Source organism: Vombatus ursinus, unplaced genomic scaffold (assembly GCF_900497805.2).
Source record: "Vombatus ursinus unplaced genomic scaffold, bare-nosed wombat genome assembly UNPS02010304.1, whole genome shotgun sequence".
Lineage (NCBI taxonomy): Eukaryota > Metazoa > Chordata > Mammalia > Diprotodontia > Vombatidae > Vombatus > Vombatus ursinus.
The window spans coordinates 4,153,509-4,177,645 of NW_020950082.1; the positions used below are offsets into that span (position 1 = coordinate 4,153,509).

The following is a 24,137-nucleotide window of genomic DNA, read 5'->3' on the forward strand; positions in this document are numbered from 1 at the left end:
TAATTCTATGCTAAAGTGGGGCTCTGCTTCTGGAGTGGGGGGGGGGTGGCACTGTCCCAAGCTTCAGGGTTTTTTTAATTCAGCTGTTTTCAGAGATAATTCTGGGGACCTGTAAGTTCTCAGGTCTTCCAAGATGGTATGATCTAAGGAGAGGTGTGTTTACTACTCTCCTGGCCTGTGCTCTGGTCTGTGAGTGACCACAAGCACTCTTTTCTACTCTGGAAGTGTGAGCAGGGTCCTAGCTTCCCTGCAGTTGCAAGCTTCTGGTTTGCTAGTGCCCCTCCTTGCCCTGGGACTGACAGCCAGGACTACAATCCAGATCCAAGCATGGACAATGCAACAGGGCACTGTCCCCAGTGCCAGCAAAGGGAACCCTACAATATCCTTCTGACCAGTTGTCCGACTCCATTATCATCTATGGACTGAGAGGTCTGGAAATTGCCATTGCCACCACTGATTCAATCAGCGCCAAGGCCTCCTGCTGGTTTGCTGGGACACAGCCTGAGCTGGTCTGTGCTCCACTCTCACCCTGATGCAACAGACTTTTCCTGTCGACCTTCTAAGTTGTCTTGGGCTAGAAAATTGTTTCACTCTGTCCTTCTGTGGATTCTGTTGCTCCAGAATTTGTGTTGAGGCATCATTTAAAGTTGTTTGAAGGTGTTTTGGAGAGAGCTCAGGCAAGTCCCTGCCTCCCCAGTGCCCCACCACCTTAGCTCTACTCCCAACAGAATGTGTACTGCAAACTATTCTTCAGTCTTTATGATGTGGAGATCTGGCCAAGCCATGCCTTTTCTTGCATATCTGACAGAAGCTGTATGGTGCAGCTGATAGAGCACTAGACTCAAAATCAAGAGACTTGAATTCAAATTCTTCCTCAGAAATTTACAAACTCTGAAAAATTGTCAGATCACAACCTCTCCAAGTCTGTTTCCTGATCTCAAAGATGAGGATGCTAATACCTGCACTAGCTATCTCACAGAAGGTTGTGAGGAAAGACCTTTGCAAACCCTCACGTCCATATGTACTTGTCTTGCTGAGGGTCAGCACGGGATAGTAGGCAAAGCACTGGAGTAAGAGAGAGGAAAACTGGGTCTGATTTCTATCTCTGACCAGCTGTGTGATCATGGGGCAAGTCACGTGACCACTGTGGGCCTTAGTGCCCTCATCTATAAAATGGGGATATTAGTATCTTAAGTATTTAACTCACAAGCCTGTTCTAAGAAGAAAAAATAAAGTGCATTGCAAAGTGCTATGTCAATTATTATCATTATGATTATTATCTTTCCCCCCTATACCTACCCCTACTTTCTAGGGCAGCTAGGTGGCCCAGTGGATAGAGTGCCAGGACTGGTTAGGAAGACTGGAGTTCAAATCCTGCCTCAGAACTTACTAACTGTGTGACCCTGGGCAAGCCCCTTAACCATGTTTGCCTCAGTTCCCTCATCTGTAAAATGAGCCAGATAAGGAAATGGCAAATTACTCCAGTATCTTTGCCAAGAAAACCCCAAAAGGGGTCACGGAGAGTCAGGCACAACTAAAGCAAGTGAATAAACCTATCCCAAGTCCTAAGTTCCTTGTTTCTTTCAAGGCTTTTTCTAGTTGCCGAGCTTCAAATCTAGGAGCTACCCTTGACTCTTTGCTCTCTTCTACACACCCCCCTCCCCAAATCAGTTGCAAAGTTCTGTCACTCCCCCGCCCCCCACCGCCATCCTCAACACATCTCACATCTATTCCCTCTCTTCAGTCACATCACAACTGCTGTAGTTCAGGTCTTCTACACAGCTCACATGGGCTATTCCAACAGCCTCTTGGTTGGTTTCCCTGCATTTAGGCTCCCTATTCTTCAGTGCCATCATCCACAGAGATAACAAATAGATATTCTTAAAGCACAGGCTTGACCACATCACCAGCCTGCTCAAGAAGCTCTAGAGACTCCCTTCTCCCTCTAGGATGAAATAAAATGAAAACTCTTGTTTGGCACTTACAGCCCTTCCCAGTTTGGCTCCTGCCTACTTTTCAAGGCAAGTAAAACATGGCTCCCACTGCTGTCCTCTGTGCTCCACCTTCACCTTTACTACTCTGCCTTTGTAGGAGCTCTCCTCCATGCCTGGAAGCCTCCTTCTCTTCACCACCAAACCTCGGAACTCTGGGCATTTCCTTTAAGTTCAGCTTAAGTCCCACTTCCTTAAAGAGGTTTAAAAAAAAAAATTCCCTCTGCTGCTGGTCGGTCTTCTTCCCCTCTTCAAATACGAAATCATACTGATTTCTAAATCTATCCCTTACCTACTTAATATGGTCTATCACTCGAGGAAAATGTAAGACATGGCCTATCTCACTTTTGCATCTTAAAAACCAATTTCTAGCACAAGTGTTGAACAAATAAATCCATTGACTGTGTGATTTAATGACTTTCTTACCCTTACCGAGTAGAACTCAAATCCCTACACCTGGCGTTCAAAGCCCTCCAAAATCTAGCTTCATCACATATGTCCAGTCTTATCTCATTTCTTCCAAGAATTAACCATATAAACCAACTGGATTATATTATCTTTGCCCTTTGAGCACACCCCAAGCTTTCATGACTTACACTGTCTTTCTTCGGACTGTTTCCTCTGACAGGAATGCTTGCCTCCTTTTTGCCTGCTGAATTGTTATTCTTTAAAGCCTAACTCAAATGGCACCAACTGTGGGAAGTCTTCTTTGATTACCCTTCATCTCAAACCTCATTTAACCCTTTATTTCTTCTCATCCGAATTCTATTGCTCTCCCAGAGCCCATTGCAGTCTACTGTAAGTTTTAGGGGCTTTATAAACATTTGTTTTCAAGAGGCTGAACTCTCTTAGCCCTTGAATAATAACCATTTCCTTCTAAAGGAGGAAAAGGGGGTTTAATAAAATGAGCATTAGCTTAATAAGAAAATCTTTATGTGTAATGCTACATGGCACTCACAGGAATTATATTCATAGATTTAGAGCTAGAAATGACTTAGAAGTTATTTAGTCCAACTTCCTTTTACTTACAAATAAAGACTGAGGCACAGGGAAAATACTTATCTTGGGAATAAGTCGCAAAGGGATTGTGGCATAGATTCTAAAGAGCCCAGGTGATTGAAAATAAAAAACAACAACAACAAATCCATGACTCTTTTTTATTTAAAGTATAAAATAACTTTCTAAGGCTTTCCTCTTCAGTTTTTATGATTATATATTCTTTTTTTCTGCCTCTGATTCTTTTATTAAACTTTCACAGAAAAAAAAAAACTTCCATAGAAGAATACATATTTTTAACATGACAGCTAATTCGGCACAGTCCATATGTGAAAATGAAGCAAGGGATGGTTCATTTCACTAACATATTCTCTTGGTCTTTCACTTTTCATATCCTTTTTTCTTGATTCCTGATCACTGAAGACTTTGCTGAGTTTTTTCATTCGTAAATCTTCTACCAGATGTGGTAAACTTTCCGGTCTGTTCTGTAGCTTTCTATGTTTTTCCAGTTGTTTCTACTGGTTGATTCTGAGAAATCTTAGCATCAGATGTATGGATATGTTTGGCAACTCTGTAGTCTGCTTTGGAAGACAGAGAATCTTCAGCTAAGCTGGTCAAAGAGGGGATGCGCTGAAGTCCTCTCTGTGTTCTTTGGCTCCTGGGAGAACGTTTTAGGGAAAGTGCCATAGTGGCTCCTACCAGTTGTAAGTGAAGGACTTACACTGGATGGAAAACTGAAAGTACTGGATGTGTCCTTATGGATCTTATAACCTATCTTTTGCATTTATTATACTGGGAAGGAGCACACCAGTAACATGTAAGGCTAACACTCTAACCCCTACTAATCTCTCTCAAACTAAAAATTCTGAAGCACATAACAATGCAATCTACAAAGAATCACAACTGTGGGTAATGGAGAGATGCATGATGGGCTTAAGTATATTGTGCTGAGTGCATAATAAATGTGGTATCAAAGACAAAATCTAAGACATGTATGATCAGAAAAGGAGGCAGCCTGATCATATGTAAAGTGAGCTATGACACATTTGGCTTTCAGAAGTATATGTATTTTCATGAATTATCACAATGTAAAGAGACAGACTGATAGCAGACCAAATACACACACACACATACCCTCTAACAACATTAACAATATTGCTAGAAATAAAAATGATAAGATAATTAAATTATTAAATTTCTGAACATTAAGTTCCTTGTTGTACTAGGGTCTTAAAAATAATTAAAAACAAAAATACTGGAGATCTCCTTATTCGTAGGTTTTGCCATCAAGACAGAAAATATCATTTCAACATTCATCACCCCAAAAGAGGAACAGACATTGAAGACTTACATTTTTTTAAAAACATTAAAAGCAACATCTGGCTAAAGAGATAAGTAAAACTTTCATATGAAATCTCTCATCTATACAAAGATAAGAATCTGCGGGAAAATTCTCTGCGGTACAACTGCCATTGAGTCTCTCTTTTGTGATCTAAAATGAACACTGATACTTGAATTTTCTCTTGACAATGTTTTATTCTTTTCTTCTTAGCTTTATATCTAGAGATGAATTCTTGAATGATTTAAACAGATTTCAAAGTTTCATTTTCTTTAAGATATTATTTTAAAAATATATTTTTCCTTTAAAACTGACAGAAAATAAATGAACACTCGTTTTGGAGGAGCGTGATTCAAATCCTACCTCACTCCCTGCGTGACCTGGGCAAGTCATTAAATTAATCTCTTTGGATCTCAGTTTTCTCATATAAGGTGTTGGACTACAGCGCCCACAAAAGTCCCTTCTCTATGTAAATTTGTGATCCTGCGAAATATGCTGTTTCGTTGCCTTGAACATAACCATAAGGCTTAACCTTAAAACTTTATTTCTTTGGAATTTAAGCTTCACAAAAACTTTACATGGTAAATTACACGAAATCATCTCTCCTCTTCTTCACTTCAAAAAAAGTGATCGCCTTCATTCTCATTCCCTGTATCAACTTGGACAAGTCTTTTAACCTTTTTGTGTCTCTGTTTCCTCATTTGTAAAAATGAAGAGAATTGGTCTAGATCAGGGGTTCCTAATTTCAGTTATGTGAACCCTCCCCCAGGGGTATGAAAAACTTTCAATGCAGTAATTTTTTAATGAGAAATCAATCTCTGTATTTATCTCTCATATGCATATGGCTAGTAAACTCCAGAAATTATTTAATATTTCATATTATATAAAGAATAAAAAAGGTTTACTTAAAGCCAAAGAATACAGGCACTGAAAAAGGTTGGGAACCCCTGAATTAGATGATCTCCTAGACACCTTCTGGTTTTTAAACGCTATGATCCTATGAGATCGCCCAATCACTGAATCCCAGAGTTAGAATAATAATAATGACAGCTAACATTTGTATAGCACCTACTCTGGGTCAGATGCTGTTCTAAGGATGTTACAAATATTACTCTCATCTGATCCTCACAACAATTCTGAGAGGTAAGTGCTATTATTATCTCCATTTCACAGATGAGGAATCTATGAGAGAGGTTAAGTGACTTTCCCAGGATCACACAGATTGCTTCTGAGGCAGGATTTGAACTCAGCCTTCCTGACTCCGGGCCCAGCAATCTATCCACTGCATCACTTAGCTGCCTAAAAAGACATCATGGGCCATTTGGTCCAACTCATAACCGAAGAAGCCCTTTTATGACATAACTGGGCCTCAATTGAAGATAGCCAGTGAAAGGGAACTAACTCCTTCCACAAACAGCCCATTCCACTTTTGGATACCTTCTACTGCCAGGAAGTGTTTCCTTATGTCAAGTCTTGTTGCTTTTTTGCAACTTTCACTAAGTTCTGTGTCATGCGGTCTCATCTTTTTTCTACACGAAAGCCCTTGGAAGACGTTAAGACAACTATTGTGTCCCCCCTGCCGACCCCTCAAGTCTTCTATCCTGCAGACTAAACATGCCCATGTTACATATACACACTTTTCTTTCAGTGGGTCCTCATGTGATATGATCTGTTCAAAGCCCAGCTTATCAACGTCCTTTCTAAAATGTAGCACTCAGAACTGAACACAACACTCCAGATGGGCCTTGATCAGGATATGGCACAGCTGGATAATCACTTCCTTATTCCTGAAAGTTATACTTTTCTTAATGAAACCCAAGATTAAATTGGCTTTTTTAAAACTGCAGTATCACACTGAGGATGCATACTGAGCATGTAGTCCACGAGCCACCACACCCACCCGCCCTGATCTTTTTTTCAAGTAAAATCACTCCATCTAGTACTTTGTCAAGGATCACTTAAATTTATTATTATTATTGTTCCATTCACACAGGAACAATAGAATCTCAGCTGGAAGGACTTCAGAGGCCATCTAGTTCAAACCTCATTTGAAAAATTCAGCTCATTTTATCAAGCATTTATTAAGTACCTACTATGTTCCAGGCACTATGCTGGGCACAAAGAGAAAAATGAAATGACCTATGTGGAAAACATTTTCATAGGTAAATAAATATAAAATAGGTACAAAGTAAATATAAATTGATTTCTGGGAAAGACGACCAATAAAAGAATGGATCAAGAAAGACTGCACGCAGACAGTGTCATCTGAGCAGAGCCTGGAAGTCAGTCAGGGATTCTGGGTGTGAGGGAGAGATTACCTCTTCAAAAGTACAAAGATGGGAGACAGTGTGTGGGGAGCACAAGAAGGCCCATTGGGCTAGAACACAGACCCTATGAGGGGAGAGCAATGCAGAATTAGTATAGAAAGACAAGTTAGAGTTTTAAATACTGAAAGGAGACATTTGTATTTTATCCTAGAGGCAACAGAGAATCACTTAAGCTGCTTGAGCAAGGGAGTGACATGGTCACAGGATCATAGATCTGGAGTTGAAAGAGACCATAGAGATCACTGAGTTCAACTCCCCCATTTTACAGACGAGAAAAGAGAGTCTAAGTCACCTGCCCAGGGTCACAGTGTCTGAAATGACACTTAAACCCAGGTCTTCCTTACTCCAGGCCCAGAACTCTGCGTGTAACATCAGTCTGGCCACAGGACTGATTAGAGAGGTGAGAATGGACCAAGTAAAAGGTGATTAGCACAGACAAGAAATCATGAACAATGAAGTAGGGTGGATGTGGTGAGAGCAGAGAGAAGAGATACAGGGGAGCTCACAAGTGACCAGTAGGAAAACGAGGGGGCAGAAGGCTAAAGGATGAAGCCAACAGCACGCTCAGTGCTGGGGGTACAAAGATGAAAGTGAAACAGTCCCTGCCCTTAAGGAGTTTACATTCTGATGGAGGAAACACTACGAACCATATATAAATACACACACACAGATAATGCATACAAAATGAATTTTGTTGTTGTTGTCAGTTTAATCCTGCCCAACCCTTCATGACTCCATTTAGGGTTTTCTTGGCAAAGATACTGGAGTGGTTTGCCATTTCTTTCTCCAGTTCATTTTACAGATGAGGAAATTGAGGCAAATAGGGTTAAGTGACTTGTCCAGGGTGACACAGCTAGCACCTGTGACCAGATTTGAACTCAGCAAGACGAGTCTCCCTGACTCTAGGGCTGGTGCTGTATCCACTGTGCCACCTGGCTGCCCCATACAAAGTGAATACAAGGTAGTTTTTGGAGGGGGTGCACTAGAAGCTTAGGAAAAGCTTCATATAGGTGGCACTTGAGCTGAGACTTGAAGAAAATCAGCGGTTCTGAGTGGTGTGTGTGAGAAGGTAGTACATTCCAGGTACTGGGGCGGTGGGGAGGAGTGGGTAGCCTATACAAAGGCATGCAGATGGACCGCTGAGTATGGAAGAGCTCTTAGGCCAACATGTATGGATTCTTGAGTGTGAGGGAAGACAGTAATACAGTTGTGAACCTGGATGACCATAAGTGTGACGATATGATCTATAGCAATACATATGTGTGTAGGAAGGGGAAAATAATGAATTCCATTTTGGATTTTTAAGCTTGTCCAGGCAGCTGGTGATGCCTGTGAGCTTAAGACAGAGACAAGAGAAGAATACCTACAACAGAGTCCTGGTATATAACCAGATATAGGAGACAGTACATGGTTGATAATGGATGCAGCAAAAGATATTGAGAAGAAATGGTACAGAGAGAAGTTAGGAAACAAAAATATGAAAAGCCAAGGAAAAAATAATCAGGAAAGAGGGTGGAAAGCATTAAATGCTGTAAAGACAGACACTGGATTTAGCAACTAGGGGCCCTTCTATGGGAAGGGGTGTTATTACTGTGCTAAATTTTTTTTTTTTAAGGCAATTGGGGTTAAGTGACTTGCCCAGGGTCACACAGCTAGTAAGTGTCAAGTGTTTGGTCTGAGGCCGGATTTGAACTCAGGTCCTCCTGACTTCAGGGCCGGTGCTCTATCCACTGTGCCACCTAGCTGCCCCACCATGTTAAATTTAATATATGCTTTTCAAAAGGATACTGTACACAGGGAAAAATAAGTTTACAGTTTTGTATACAATCCTTTTTTTGTTCTTTGTATATACTCCAAGGTTTCTTGATGATAAGTTATGAAAAAAAAGAAAAAAATTTAAATACTTTGAAAGGGATCACTAATAATTGAAATAATGAATCTCAGGCAGGCAGTTAGACTGAAAAGCCAGATTTCAAGACTTAAAAAGTGAGTGGGAAGCAAGGGAGTAGAAACAATGAGCGGAGACACAAGATAACAGATTGAGGGAATGGTGGCCTCAAGTGAAAGGTTTTTGAGCACAGGGGAGATCTGATCGTGTTTTTAGAGAGCAAGAAAGAAACCAGTGGATAAAGAGAAAATGAGAGAGGAAGAGATGTGACAAGATTGTTGGAGGACATGGGAGGAAAAATATTCAAAGGCTCAAGAACAGAAATGATCTGGGCAAGTAAAAATATGATTTGTTCGTCAGAGACTGGAGCAAAGGAGAGACTGAGGACTGGGGGGATGAGGGCTTTTGAGGCACAAGATAAAGGACATGAGGAAGCTTCTGTCAGATGATTCCATAGTCTCAATCAAGTATGAATTGAAGTCAGCTGGCAAGAGGGACAGGCGGGGAACTGGTATAGCTGGTTTGAAGATAGAAAAGAAGATTTAGAACAGAAGCTATAGGGAATGCAATAAGAAGGCAAGCATAAAAGCATTATTGTTCAGCAATAAGGGTCCAATGGAGATTATACAGCTATGTTCCAGGCAGCATAGTTGCATGTCTTCCAACCAGCAGGAAGGAATGAAGAAGGTAGGTGACTGATATAATTCAAAGTTAGGTTTTGAAAGGCCTATGCAGTGATAAGTTAAGGGGAAAACAGATTCAAAGAGTAAAGGACAGCATAAAGTTAAACTGGTTAATTATATGGTCAACGTACCCATCTCTGCCTCATTTTCTTCAACTGTAAAATGGGAATAACAGTACTTGCCTCACAGAACTGTTGTGAGGACCAAACAAAATAATATTTGTAAAGCACTTAGCACGGTGCCTGGAACATAGTACGGACCATATAAATGTGTATCTGCATTCCCTTCCTCTCTCCCGTACCCCCCAAGATGTGTTTACCTTCTCCCCACCCTGCTTTTAATTCCTTACTCCAGGAACACTGATGAAAGCAATACTGCCATTGCTTCTGGAAAGGGGATGTCAATCAGCTGCTCTAATACTCCACTCACCATTCTTGTCACTTCCTAGGGTATAACAACCTTTCTGGGACAACACTCCCCTGATTGTGCTGTCTCTTGTTTGCATGCTCACAATATAGCGCAGTGAGCGGCATATGGTAAACATTTACTAAATGTTTCTTTCTCCATTCACGGCTTTACTCATTCATCCAAACACCCAGTAGATCAGATTCAGATACTAGTCACTGTGTCCCAATTCTAGTGTAAGAGAAAGGGCAGGCGACTTGGGTTTAAATCTTGGCTCTGCTACTTATTAGCCATGTGATCTCAAGCAAGTCATTTCAATTTCCTCATCTATAAAAAGAGAATAATCATATGGGCATTACTTACCTCATGAAGCTACAGTAAGGAAAGCACTTTGGAAGACATAAATGACTGATGTTATTCTAGTCTTAGTTCTGTGGTCTGAGTACACTGGGTACTATACAATGCAACAGAGAAGGGGGTGGGGTACAGAAATATTGCCTCCACTTGTTTGTTGTCTTACGGGAATTTGGTTAAATGATGATAACGTGACTTCTTATCTTCTACTTTCTTCGTAGAGTTTCATACACCAAGGTAGTGAAGCAGAGTGGAGAGAGTAAGGGAAAGTAGGGTTCAAGTTCATTGTCTAACTCACGCTAGCTATGAAACTCAGGGCAAGTCACTGAACCTTTCAGTGCCCAGGGCAGCTTTCTAAGACTTTAAGGTGCAGAAGAGTTGTCTGTCTGCTCTGGTAGAGGGAGTTTCATTACTCGGAGCTCGCTACGCTGACTGAAATCACAAATCAGTGCATCATGCAAATACATGCTACCCAAAATGACCAGTATAGGGAAGGATACTTTCCTTTTCCTCACAATATCAGTTTGCCCAGTTTAACTGGATTTTAACATAAAGTTTCAGCAATTTGCTGATAAGTCTAATTAGAATTCTCTCTCCAGTGGTTCTAAGGCAGTCAATTTATTTTGAAGAATTTTAGAGCAGAAAGCAATCAATCACCTTGTCCAACCCATAATTGAAAAGAATTCCTAGGTATAACACAACTGACAGGTGGCCATTCAGCCTCTGTTCTTCCAATGAGGGGATACCTATCCCCTGCCTAAACAGAATATGGCACTTTTGGATTGCTCTAATTGTTAGGAAATTCTTCCTGATGCCAAATCTCAAACTGTCTCTGCACCTTCCACTCCCACATTACTCTTCATTCTGTCTCCGTGGACCAAACAGAACAAATCTCATCTATCTTTGACATAATTGATCAACAAGCATTTATGAATCAGCCACTGTGTGTTGGGCACCACACAGACGCTAAGGATACAAAACAAAGGATAAAATAATCAATCCCTACTTTTAAGGAACTTATGTTCTAGCAGGAGAGACAATATGTACACATTTAAGTACATAAAGAATAACAACAAACAAAATAATAAATTTTTGTTGACTTAATCAGACAGTTAAGTTTGAGGGCTGCAGGGCAAATTAATAGTCTGGGGGAATTAGAAAAAAAGGTGATATTGAAGCTGCATCTCAAAGGAAGAGAGGGATTCAATGAGACAGCAGGGATGCAAAGGCAAGGAGAAATGAAATGAAACTGTGTGTTAAGAAGGGGAGTGGGGTATAATGAGGCTGGATACACAGGTTGCAGCCAAGTAATAAAAGGGCCTGAAAAGCACAGAGGAGTTTACATTTTATCCTAGAGGCAGAATTTATGTAGGAGGGGAGTGGCAATCAGCTCTGTACCTAAGGAACACTACTTTGTCAGGTGTGCTGAGGATGGAGTGGATGGAGCAGAGGATTGAGGCAGGCAGCTTAATTAGGATGCCACGACTAGTGGCATTAGCCTAAATTAGTGGTGTCAAACTCAAAGAGAAACCCAGATCACTAAACCATCCATAAGAATCCTTGCAGGCCACACATTGCCTTAGAAAATCACACCTACTTATATATGTACATTTTCTATTAATACATCGGATAGAAACTACATTTTTAATCTGGTTCAGGCTGCACTAGGGAGTGTTGTGGGCTGTATGTGTGCTTTGTCTTGTCACTAGACTTCAATGATTGGAGGTGAGAATGAGGTTGATGACTTTGCCCAGCTCTGTCTCACTTAAGTCCATTCACACCCAAGGCAAGACATCTCCTTCATGATGTTATTGGTCCTCTTCGAGAGTGAAGGACCAACCACTCCCACCACCACCACCACCCCACCACCACCACTACCTCAGACCTAAGTGAGAGATGATGAGGGTCTGAACTGGAGTGATGGCTAAAGAGAAGGAGAAGTTAGATTTGAGAGACGTTGTGGAGGTAGAAAAGACAAGATTTGGTAACTGACTAGATATGTGGAGTGAGGGCCAGTGAGAAGCTGAGAATAACACTATGGTTATGAAACTGAATGCCTGAAAGAATGATAGTTTCTTTAACAAAAATAGAAAAGTTTAGAACAGGAGTACAGGTTTTAGGTTAAAGATAGCAAATTCTATTTTAGACACGCCAACAGTGAGATGGCTCCAGGATATCCCGTTCAAAAGGTCAAAAGGTTGAACAAGCTGTTCCTGATAATAGATTGAAAGCTAAGAAGAGAGAAAGGGGTTGGATATATAAGATCTAGGAGTAATCAAGTCAATTCAACAAGTATTTAAGCATTCACTATGTGCCAGGCAATGAGCTAAGTGGTGGCGATACAAAGGTAAGACAGAAATGGTCCTTCCCTACATGGATCTTTTAAAGCATTTAAAGCAAGAAGAGGGCCTGCGACATCCACAGTTAAGGGAGGGATGATGTGGATGATGAGCCAATAATGGAGACCAGGAAGGACTGACAACCCCATCAGGCAGGTAATGCATCAAATACTTCGAAAACAGTTATCATGTTCACTGAGTTTTCCCTTCTCCAGACCCTTCAAACAATCCTCATGTGACAAAGACTTAAGGTGCTTCATTATTCTGGTTGCTGTCCTTTGGATGCACTATATACTACTGCTTTAAAAAAAATACAGCATTTTTGTTGGTCTATTTAGAAGTAAGATGGAAACATAAAACAAAACCTGTAGCAAGAGACTTTGAGGACTGGTTGCCCCATTTCAATTATTTTCCAAAGGGAATCTGGGAATTCTGATGTGAATAACCACACAGTAAGAACAGTCAGTGATGACAAAGTCAGTACCAAGTCACTTTCACTACTTGCTTTTTAAAATTCAAGTCTCAGGGCTCCTAAGGTAGTATGGTAAATATAAAACACATCTCCATGGTAATGAATCATTATTATGATCTTAAAACAATACAGCAAATGAAGAAGTAGAAGATATCTTCAAGTTTTAAAAATAATACTATAAATAGAGCCCAGTAAAACTCTAAAGGAAGAAAAGTTTTCTGTAAAGAATGGAGAATATTAATACAGAATAACTGACTATTTAAAGAGAGAAAAATCTTTCAATAAAGGCAGTGAAGTTTTATGTTTATGAAAAATGGCCTCAATTTCTGTACTTCTCTCCTTAAAGAAAGTAACAGGGGGTCCATTAACATAGGTAAATCAGGTAACACTAATATCTTAGAGAACAATTGAATCTAAAAAACTTGAACCACCTGCCTGACTAAAGCATACTATTATATACAATAACCAAGCTTTTCAACTATAACTTCACAACTAATATAAGGGCAGATGTATTTCCAACATGGAACACTGTCAAGAAAAAGGAATAGAAAATCACATCAAACCCAGAACTACAAAAGGAAGAATTGGGGAAAAAAGATTTGTAGTTAGCACATATGAGCAAACTCAACAGCAGTCCTTGATGGCAACCAAAGTCCCCTTTATCCTTTTTCACGTAGGAGCTAAAATCTCACTGATTGAGTGCATAACTAGAGTGACAGTATTCCTAAGGAAGACTGGCCCATTATTATTCTGGCTAAGATGAAAACTATGTTCTCCTTCAATTCTAAAGAATTATTTAGCTTCCACTCTTTCTTTAGTTGTTGTTAAAGACAGAAAGTGGACTCCTGCTTAGTAAAATACTGATGCAATTCACCAACCTCCTCTTTCAGTCAGTGGGACTTAAACATTATATACTGAAAAATACATTTATCGACAAGTAAGGATGAGTGACACATCTATGGAAAAAAGTAAAGCTAACCTGGGAAGGAAATATTTAATTAAAATGAACCCAAAGTTGCCTAATTTTAAGAGGAAGTACCAGTGAATCTTTTGGTTTCTATGGTAGTAGACACACGACTCATGTTTTATGTTTCTGCCTAAAAGACATTTTATATATCTTCATATGAGTGTCTGTTTATATATATCTTTACATACACACACAAATACACACAAACCCCACTCCTGCCAGTTCTGAAGTCCTCTCTTAACAAATGTGATAAGCTTATGTTATTTGCATTTTTATTTCTTAAGGCTAAAAGGTAAAATATTATCAGTAGGTTTTACAAGATTTTCCCAAAAACCAATTTTTATTTCTATTTTCTGTAGTAAAGAATTATACTTTAGTACACAAAAAGGGAAGTTACTAGTCATATATGGGAGGAGAAACTGTGCTGTGCAAGAGACATCTGGAGCAAGGATACTGTGGCTTTTAATATTTCTGACAGTGTTCAGTACCTCACAGACCACTTTTTTCACAATGAATTTTTATTTCCTCATACAGTGATCCTGAACTAAGTATTACCAAATTGAACTGGCTATCTTAAATCAGAGTTCTCTGGACAAAATTCCAAAGTGATAAATTAAATGTAGATTTTAAACTTTATTAAGACAAAGTAGATGTTAATAATTATCATTCATAGGATGATCAATACCATCAATCACTTGTATGGGTTCCAAAAATATTTCTTGAACAAATCCACATACAAGATAAAAATGGTAGTGTCAAGGAAATTTAATTTTGGACTGAACCTTTTTCAACACCCTATTCAGCTGGAATCATATAGAAAGGATTATAGCATTTGGTCTACTTCCTTTATCACTAAAATAGCTATTTTTGATACTAGAAACTTAATGAAATAAGGGGCTGAGATTGCAGCATTTGCATTTCAGATAAGAAAGACTACAAATATACATAATCTTAGATACAGAAACATGAAAAATATAACCTTAGCAGAAAAGTAATGTTTTAGGGCAGCTAGGTGGTGCAGTGGATAGAGCTCCAGCCTTGGAGTCAGGACGACCTGAATTCAAATCTGGCCTCAGACACTTTATACCTACTAGCTGTGTGACCCTGGGCAAGTCACTTAACCCCGATTGCCTCACCAAAAAAAAAAATGTCTTAGAAAAATGACTGATATAGATCCTAAAAGAAGCATTTGCCTACTAAAAAGTAGCAACCTAATGCAAAAAGAAAAAAAAGTATACCATCCTCCTCAATTCTTACTCATTTGAATTCTTGAACCCTAAATTTGACTGCTAGGACATTTTCTTTTTCAAAAGAACATGGTAGAGAAAATACTGACTTTAACTTTGGTTTTTAAAGCTGTAAATTCTCACTGCTAGTGTCACTACATTTTTAAGGACCTGTCAATGTTTACTCAATAAAACAACAACAAACAATAAGGATTAGACTAAGATGAACTTTAGCAGATTGCCTCATAAGGTCAACCTCCAGTTCTGAATGACTGAGTCAACCCAGAACCTACAGACAACAGATACTCCAGGTTGGCCTCAGTTCTTCCAATGAGGTTCAGGCCATTTTATGATGGGTGTTATGGCAAGCAGTCCAGGATCAAAACTACTAGAAAGTTCCATGAATTTTCAAAGTTTAGGAAGGGAGGGGGAAAGGGAAGAGAAGAAAGGAATTAGTATTTATTAAGCACCTACTATGTATCAGGCACTGTGCTAAAAGCTTTACAAATATGATTCTCATATAATCCTCACCACAACACTGGGAAGTAGATAATGTTATTATCCATTTTACATTTGAGGAAACTGAGGAAGACAGAGGCCAAGTAATTTGCCCGTAGTCATGCAGAAGCTAGATTTGACTCAGGTCAGCCTGACTCCACACCCAGCACTCTATTCAATGTACCACAAATTAATTATAAAGAACAAACTTGGCTCCAAAGAAAAGATATTAGAAGACAATTCCATCTGCTACTATGCAGGTGTGGTAGTTCCATTTGGTGTAGAATTTTACATTTTCTTCCTCTTCTTTTTCTCTCTCTTTTAAAAAAAATTTGGGTAGGGGTAAGGGGAAATCTAGTCAATACAAAAAAGACATATACACACTACTGAATATTCAGCAAGTTAAACAGTAATTTTACTTCCTACACTGAATTCTTCACAGGTTGGCGTAGAGGAGGAGGGCTCAGGGATGAAGGAACAAAAAGTATGCTAGAGAAGACAAAGGTCACAATATGGAAGTAGGAAAGGAATGGAAAGAGATTCCATTGTCATTCACAAAGGAAATCAGGCTGAGGCTCCGAACTCAGTGCTCAAGAGCCTCTTTAGAGTGAATTTAAAACTTCTTAGTGTAGCATATACTATTTTCATGTTCTATCTCTTTATGATACATACTGGACTAGACATCCCACAAATTTTCTTAGATTTTTTTTCCTCTTAGAAACTCATGATTAGGTGGGCTGGAAGAATTTATTTTTCAAAGTTACTCAGGGGTTTGAAACCACCACATATGAAGAATAAGATACAATTTCATGCTCCTAATTATTCAGAAATTCCATTAAGTGCAAATAATATAAAATAAGAAATGTATCCGAAGTTTTATTAGAGTTACTGTCATAGGACATGGTCTTACAACCTAAAAAAAAAACCAAAACATTCTGGCATATTAAGGAAATTCAGTGCATGTAGTGAGTAATCTTGATTCCTCCAACATTGCTCACTCTTCCCGTTCCTCCTGTCTGGTCACAGAAAAGATGAAACTTCTGTAATCTTTCAACCCATCTGACTTTCCTACTACCCTCATGTTTTTCCTCTATATGACTATGTCTTCTTTTAAAAAAAAAAAACACCACTGTATATTTAGTGAAACTAACTTCTTCATTTTTCTTTCCCACCACTCTTTCTCTACTGCTAATTCAAATACTTTTGTGGTCTTACTAACAATTTAAAAAGAAACAACAAAAAAATCCACTATCAACTTTCATTGGAATTACCTGGGAAACTGAGATGAAATATGGGATCTTTTAACAAATTTTTTAAAGTAATGAACTCACTTCTTAGGTTGGTTACAGACATCTAGGTCATGCTTGAGTTTTTATGTTGTGTAGCAAGTCTAAAGTTTTGGCAGCAAAAAGGAATATGTGAAAATAAGAGATCCGATTTATAACACACTTTGCAAGCCTTGAAGAGCTATGTAAATGCTAGTCATTCTTATTATGACACGACTATGTAACTTCTTTACTGCTATTTCTCAAAAATTAAGGCTTTTCATTTATTGTTCAGTTTTTTATTTTAAGTATTTGGAAAGCTGATTACATACATTCAAGTCCACTTAATGTTCAGGTTAAAATCCAGTGTTTCTAAATTACATAGCATCTAGACTTGTAACAACTTGTAGAACTAGATGTGAATTGAAAGCTGATGGGAAAAATTACCTGTTACATGGGACGGTTCCCTTGGGAGGGATACAAGGGGAAACCTCAGTAATGTAAAATCAAAAGACATAAAAAAATAAAAATTTATCTTTAAAAAGTTAACATATAAAAAGGCATGAAGACAAATTGGAAAATTTTATGCAAAGATGAAAATAATTTCAGATACTCTGCTTTTCCTAGGATAGTTTTATAGGCAAGCAAATCATTACAAGAAAATTAAACACTTACCAGACCACTTGTGGCTACAACCCAAATGTAGGTACCAGAGGTTAAAAGCTATAAAAGAAAAAAGGTACTAATTTTAAAAGAAATTCAACTGTATATTATAAACTTACTTTTAAAAGGTACAATTTTAATGTAATGACAACTATTTTCATTACATAAATGCTACATCTGAGAGCAATCAGCAAACTAATGAATTGCTATTTTATTGGTGTAGAATAATTTCTTGGGCTTCAGAAAGACTTTATTCTTTGATCCTCCCGCAAGAAAGTGTTGGTTAAGCCTGAGTCCCTTCTCTGAAGTACAAGATATGTTAAATTCTAACATATTAATGAAAACAAATGCACATTTTTATTGATGCATGGGTAATGATGGTTTTAATTTAAACACTTTAAAAAAAGTAACTGGCTTTGCCTACCAAAGTATAAACAGTAATCTTAAGTGAAATTGCTAATTGTTCTTGTCTACTTCAGTGACTAAGCAGTATTTGATCTTAAGACCCAACATATCATATCTACATAATTTCTCCCCTTTTCCACTTGTATTTTCATTCTAAAATGGGGGAAGTGAGAATTCTGAATACATAGAGGTCTTTGGCTTATTGTTCTAATGATGGCACTTCATTATTCACCAAGATTTTTATCTTCACTTTCCAAAGAACAGAGGCAAAGTAAATTCTAGGCAACCTAGGTCTCACAATTACTTTTCTTTACATTTCACATTTCCAAAAAGTTCTACCTATAAAGAAAAACTGCGGTGAGACTTCCCAAGGTGGAGAGAGGAGAGAATCTGTGACTAGAAGTTGGTATTCACATTAAGGACTGCCTCTTCACTTCAAGCTGCCTCTTACAGTCTTCAACACCTTTGATTTCAGAGGGAAAAAAGGCCTTTTATCAACATTGCCCTAGCCTCGATCATGCAGTATCAGCAATCTTAGACGTCACCTAGTCCAGAGGCACATGAGAAAGAGGGGAACTTAAGCTATTAGTGGATAAAGATTGAGAACTGTTAGAGTGGACTTAGAAAATTTTTTTAAATGTACTTTAATTGATCTTTCATTTTTATATCACCTAAATTTCTCCCAGCATACCTCCCCTCCTCCCTGGAAGAGTGATTATTAGCTAGCTCTCTCTCCTTCCTACCTGTCAGTTGGGAGCAAGCACCTGATTACAAGTTTAAATACAATCCTCTATCTAGTCTGCCAAGAACAAGACTGTTAAGTTTTTATAAGTCTGTTAGTAAAGTTTTTGTTTCAAAGGAAAAGAAAGTAGCATGTGGGTGTGAGAATTATATGGGAATTCCAGGCTTCCTTCCCAAAAACATCAAGAAAAGAAGACAAATATAAAGGGTAGACATACACAAGGTGGATTTGGCAATTCCATTAGAAGTATTTACTAAGTATTTACTAAGTATCAACTACTTACAAGGCACAACTAGTCTTACACAACTTTGCAATAACTTTTGTATTGTAATACTGAACTATTCATCTCCTATGTTGTTTAAATTTTCAGGTGTTTACACAAAGCATGTTGACCTAATTAGAGTGAAAGCTCCTTGATGTCAGGGCCATATCTTATACTTCTTTTGTATTTTCCTATGTGCCTACCCATGAGATTTCCCATAGAGTTAACACTTTATGTTTGTTGATTTAATTTTAGATAGAAGTACTCTAGAGCCTACATATGTATTTCTATAACCTTTCTTTTGATTTCCTATTAACAGTTTTTCTATATAAAAGTCAATCTTAAATGGAAAATGCACTTGCAAGTCAAGGAATTTTTTCAAAATTGTATAAAAATGATTTTCTGAGCTAACATAAATTTGACTGAATTTCAGTCATATGATTTCACTATTATTCTCTATTAAAGCCTATTTTTCTTCCATCTTAACTTTTGGTCATTCTACTTTTAATTAATACTTCAATATTAAAGTGGAAGGAGGAAAGCAACGTGACCTAATGGAAAGAATAGTGGATTGAAAGTCAATTGCCTCAGCTTTACCATTAACTAGCTATTTGAATGTGGGCAGGTCATCTCCTCTCTTTGCATCTGAGTTCCCTTATCTGCAAAATGAGGGTCATCCTATGTAAGGATGACCTCTGAATCTCTTACAGATCAAGTCAAATCTCCTTGTTTTACAGGTAGCTATGTAAACTGAAGCACCCCCAGAGACGTTAAGCTACTTTGCCACAGTAATATAATGAACAGAGGCAGAAATAATTCACCTCAGGTCTGACTAAATCTAGCACGCTTTCTGCTACATGCTGCCCCTCAAAGCCTTCCAACACATTTCACCAGTGCATTTTTCCTTCCTCCGAATTCCTATAGTTCTTCTCATTGCTCTTTTGGCATTTATCAAACTGCCTTGTATTTTCACTATGATTTTATAGAATAGAGTATATGTAAAGATGAAATGTAGTGGCGGCGGGCCGTGCTATATTTAGTCAGGGTTTGGGTTTGAATCCCATTTCCATCCCTTACTACAGATGTGACCTTAGGCAAATATCTTTCTCGGCCTCAGTTTCTTCATCTGTTAAATGAGGGAGCTGAACTATGACCTCTGAAGTTTCTTTGAATTCCAAATCAATGATGCCATTATGATCTTAACCACTCCATTAAACTGAGAACTCCTTGAGGGGAAGGTCCATGCCTTAAACTCCCCTTTTTTCCACATTACACTCAGCATGATATCCTATATTTAATAGGTAGTCAATAAATATATATATATACACATACATTTTTAATTGATTGATCAACAACGAAATTGCTGGGGATGTGAAGAAAGAATGAACTTTCTCAGGTACTGTATAACACTTATGTAAATAAGTGGAGGATCCATGATTTTGTCAACATAGGGAATCTCTTCCAAAATCAGTTTTTTGATACTCCCCTTTACAAGGGTCTCAATTAGCCAGACAGATTGAATGTAAGTACCTTCATAAGGATCACGTAGCTAGTAAGTGTCAAAGGCGAAATCTGAACCCAAATCTTCATGATTTCAAGTACAGCAATCTACCAACTATGTCATAGTGCCTTCTATAATGCTTAGTATTAAAATACTGAAATATACAGCTTCTTAGGAATACATCTAGAATAACTCTTTAACCAATTAGGGTTCTTTTTCCAGAATGAATAATCTTCATAAGAAAAACTTTGAATAACAGAAAACAAAAGCAGTAAATGTGTGTATTATATATACATATATAGATATGATATATGCACGTGTGCACATACATACATATATACACATGTATGTGTGTGTATATATATGTATATATAAAAAAAAAACACACAGCACACAAAAATGCTACTGAATAAATTAGCTAATGTATTTCCCAGTAGATTTCTAAAAATTTAGTATGATTTAACATGGGAAAGCAGAACTTTTATTAGCTATACAAGGATGTTAGGAAGGCTAAGCAGAAGGTAATTCATGGAGGTGAGGAGCTGAGGAATAAGTAAGCTGTGAAGGTGGCAAGAGAAGGCCTGTGCAGTGCAGACAACAGATAAAGCCTAACAGCAACTCCAGAAGAGGGAAGAAGGGCCTTTTTCAAGTGATGTTAGTCACAAGTGGAGAGTACAAGGGGAAAGAAAATCATTAACCTCAGGTGCAAAAGTCGAAGGTATACATGGTATCAAAAAACAGCACAGAAAAAGTTTAACTTTAGATTTTCGAAGAGGACCAAGAAAAGAGACAAGTGATAAGAATGGAAAACTGGAAACATTCTGAAATTAAGTTATTTTAGACCAACAAGTGGGATGGCAGTACAACCTTTTGAATGGACTAGCTCATAAACTCCTCAAAGGGAAAGACCAAGTCATAAACAATATATTTTTCCTAACTGATTGATCGAGAAGCCAGAGTGTAAGAAAGACACACTTCATTTGGCTAATTAAGCCACATGAGGGGGAAAAGTGATTAATTCCCTGCATTTCCTTCAGTGACCTGCCCCTACTAGGAACTTGTTTCTGAATTAAGTGAGAATTTAGATGAGCATTCTAAAGTATTCCATAAGACATAATTTAAACTTAAAGATAACATATAAGAAAAGTGAATGGACTTAAAATATGTCTGTGAATACAGAAGTTAGGTAGCTTGCAAAATTTTCTGAGAAACCTGAAAGCTCAAGCTGGTAAAGAACCCCTGAGTTCCTCACAGAAAACTTCCTTTTGGACATCTTACTTGACAGTATTCAACATATTAGTGCACTACAAAATCAAAATACCTCCATAAGTGTTCGTATATAATCCAATTCTAGTGAAAACCATTATCAGATTGCTACCGACCATGAAAGGCTTCTAGTACCTGTTCTGCTGTGAGGTACCTTTTCAGAAACTTTTTCCTCTGAATAACTAAATGCAGCCAATGAAGCCAAAGTTACAGGGAAAGGTTTTATTTTCCAGAGATTAAAATAGAGAAAGATAAATATGAAATAAGATCTAGTTAAAATAAAAATGAACATAAAATACATACTGTACCTGTAGCCCCAATATATAAATCAATGTCTTGTTTGTGATGGAAAACTGGCCCAGAATTTGTGTCACTTGAACTCTTGGAATGGAGCAGTAAAATGGTACAAACAGAGCAAATACAGGCCCGAGACTATGAAAACAAACAAAAGTGGGATTACTATGTTTGGAAAGAAAAAAAAAAAAGAACTGACATTACTTTCTTCCAAATCATTAACTACTCAATTTCTATAAGGCATTATAAGTACAATATTTTTTCTATAAATTTATTTTAAAAAGCTAATTTCCCATACTTAAAATTGTATTTTTCTATTTTAAAACTCATCTTTTATGTGTATCTAAGTTTACATGTATGTACAAACACCCCCAAGAAACTATATTTCCACTAGAAAGTAATAAACAGCATTATAGCAATTTTAGCAAATGGTAATGAACAGTTACTGAGTATATTGATAATTGTTTTCATTAAGAAAAGAGAAAATAAGAGTTTCAAACTTTCCTTTGTGGTAGTTAACAACCATAACAATTTAATCTCAAAGAGATCAGTGCTTCTAAGTGGGACAACCCTATGACCTGATTTAAGTATGGTAAAGTAATGTGACTGAGGCGCTATGAACCCACCACTAGTCTTTTGATGTATTTTCTATTTGCCATGCAATCTCTCCCATTAATTGAAATACAATGCCGTTACCCCAAGACAAGTAAAGTAAAAGACCACCTCCCCATCTTCCTCACTCTCACGTCAAGAATTTTATGCACTGATATATAAAGAAACAGTTGGTAAAAACTGTGTGTTCCTAGACAACGAGCTGAATAGATTAAAATGCAGAGACACAGTGAAAAATAGACCCAAGATAGTATTTGAATAAAAGAACTAGGTTACTCAACTCAAGGGACCAGGTGCACACAAGTCACTGCTAAAGAAATGAGTATGCATCTCAAAAAAAAGGGCCTAAAACGACTGGGAAAAAACCTGCAATGACACAAACTAATTTGAGTTCAGAAAGGCATTTCTAAAATAGCTACCAAACTATCTACTTCAACTGACAGTACTTAACTATTTCCTCTAACAAAGCTGATTCAAAATGTTTTATAGACCATATAATTGTGATGCCACATATAGCTGGCTATCCTCACCCTCCTAAATCGTGGCTAATGCCTTTATCCTACTACATAGTATTCTCTGTTAAAACTGTATTTTGAGTAGACAGAAGTGCTTAAGAGACATAAAATTTCCTTCTCCACACCAAATGAGTCCTCCTTGAGAGGAATTACAAAAGCAGATTACAAAGTCTCTGACTTTAAGGAGCTCAGAATCTCTAATGAGAAAGGCCTAACAAATAAAACTGAGTATACAGAAGACCATACAAAATAACCAATGAAGCTTCACAGAAGACAAAAACACAGATTCTTAGTGGTCAGTGAAATCATGGGAGGGACTAAGACTCTATCCAACAGGGTTATTTAGGAAGGAAGTCTTCATGGAGAAGATGAGTCAGACACTTTTTTAAGAGGAAATGGGTGGTGGTTGGGCCTAAAGGACAGGTAAGGTCATTTTAGGGACAGAGACTCTTATTTTTTTGCCTTCATATCCCTAGAGGCTGGTATGGCACCTTGTACACAGTAGGCACTTAACATAATATATATTTATTGAATTTAATTGAATTTAGGAGAAATACCTGAAGAAGGAGGGATAAGAAGTAAGTTGTTTATAGCGAATAGTAAATAGGTTTGGGTAGTTTGAGAAGGGGGAATCCATGGAAGAAAAGACTGGAGGAACAGAGAAACAGAGTGAATGAAAGGAAGTAACCAATGTCTATGCATTTTAATTTTACATAAAAGGCAACTGGAGTCACGTTAGGTTTCTAAGAGGTGAAAGAAATGGTCAAAATTATGCTTAAGAAAGACTCTAAATATTGTTCAGGAAGTTCTGGATAATGCAGACCCAGAACATCTCCTCATTTCTCACTTGGCTGCACTACTTTGAGACTTTTCTGACTTTCTCCACCAAGTCCCAGGAAGTTCCTTACTGGAAAAATCTCTTCACCCAACAAGATCATCCTTGGTATTCTACCTCATCACCCTCCTCTGCCCCTCTGACTGGAAGTGTAGCCATGAACTTCACTATCTCCATTTAAGAGGGGAAACTCAGCTCAGAACATCTCATTGCTCATCCTCTTCTCACTGTCCCAGCATACTCCTCAGTCCAGTACCTGCCCCAGCATACTCCTCAGTCCAGTACCTGCCCC

At 38.0% G+C, this 24,137-nt stretch overlaps 1 protein-coding gene across 2 annotated transcripts in view; it reads right to left on the minus strand.

Annotated features, from left to right (window-relative positions):
* The window catches only part of UBAC2 (UBA domain containing 2), a 228,026-nt gene that overhangs the window by 83,899 nt on the left and 119,990 nt on the right, over window positions 1-24,137 (minus strand). For both annotated transcript variants that reach the window (XM_027854128.1, XM_027854129.1), the window contains 2 exons: window positions 21,898-22,021; window positions 17,426-17,473 (listed from right to left, as the gene is read on the minus strand). In XM_027854128.1, coding sequence (XP_027709929.1) covers window positions 17,426-17,473; window positions 21,898-22,021 — 172 coding nt within the window. The remainder of the gene's footprint in view (window positions 1-17,425; window positions 17,474-21,897; window positions 22,022-24,137) is intronic.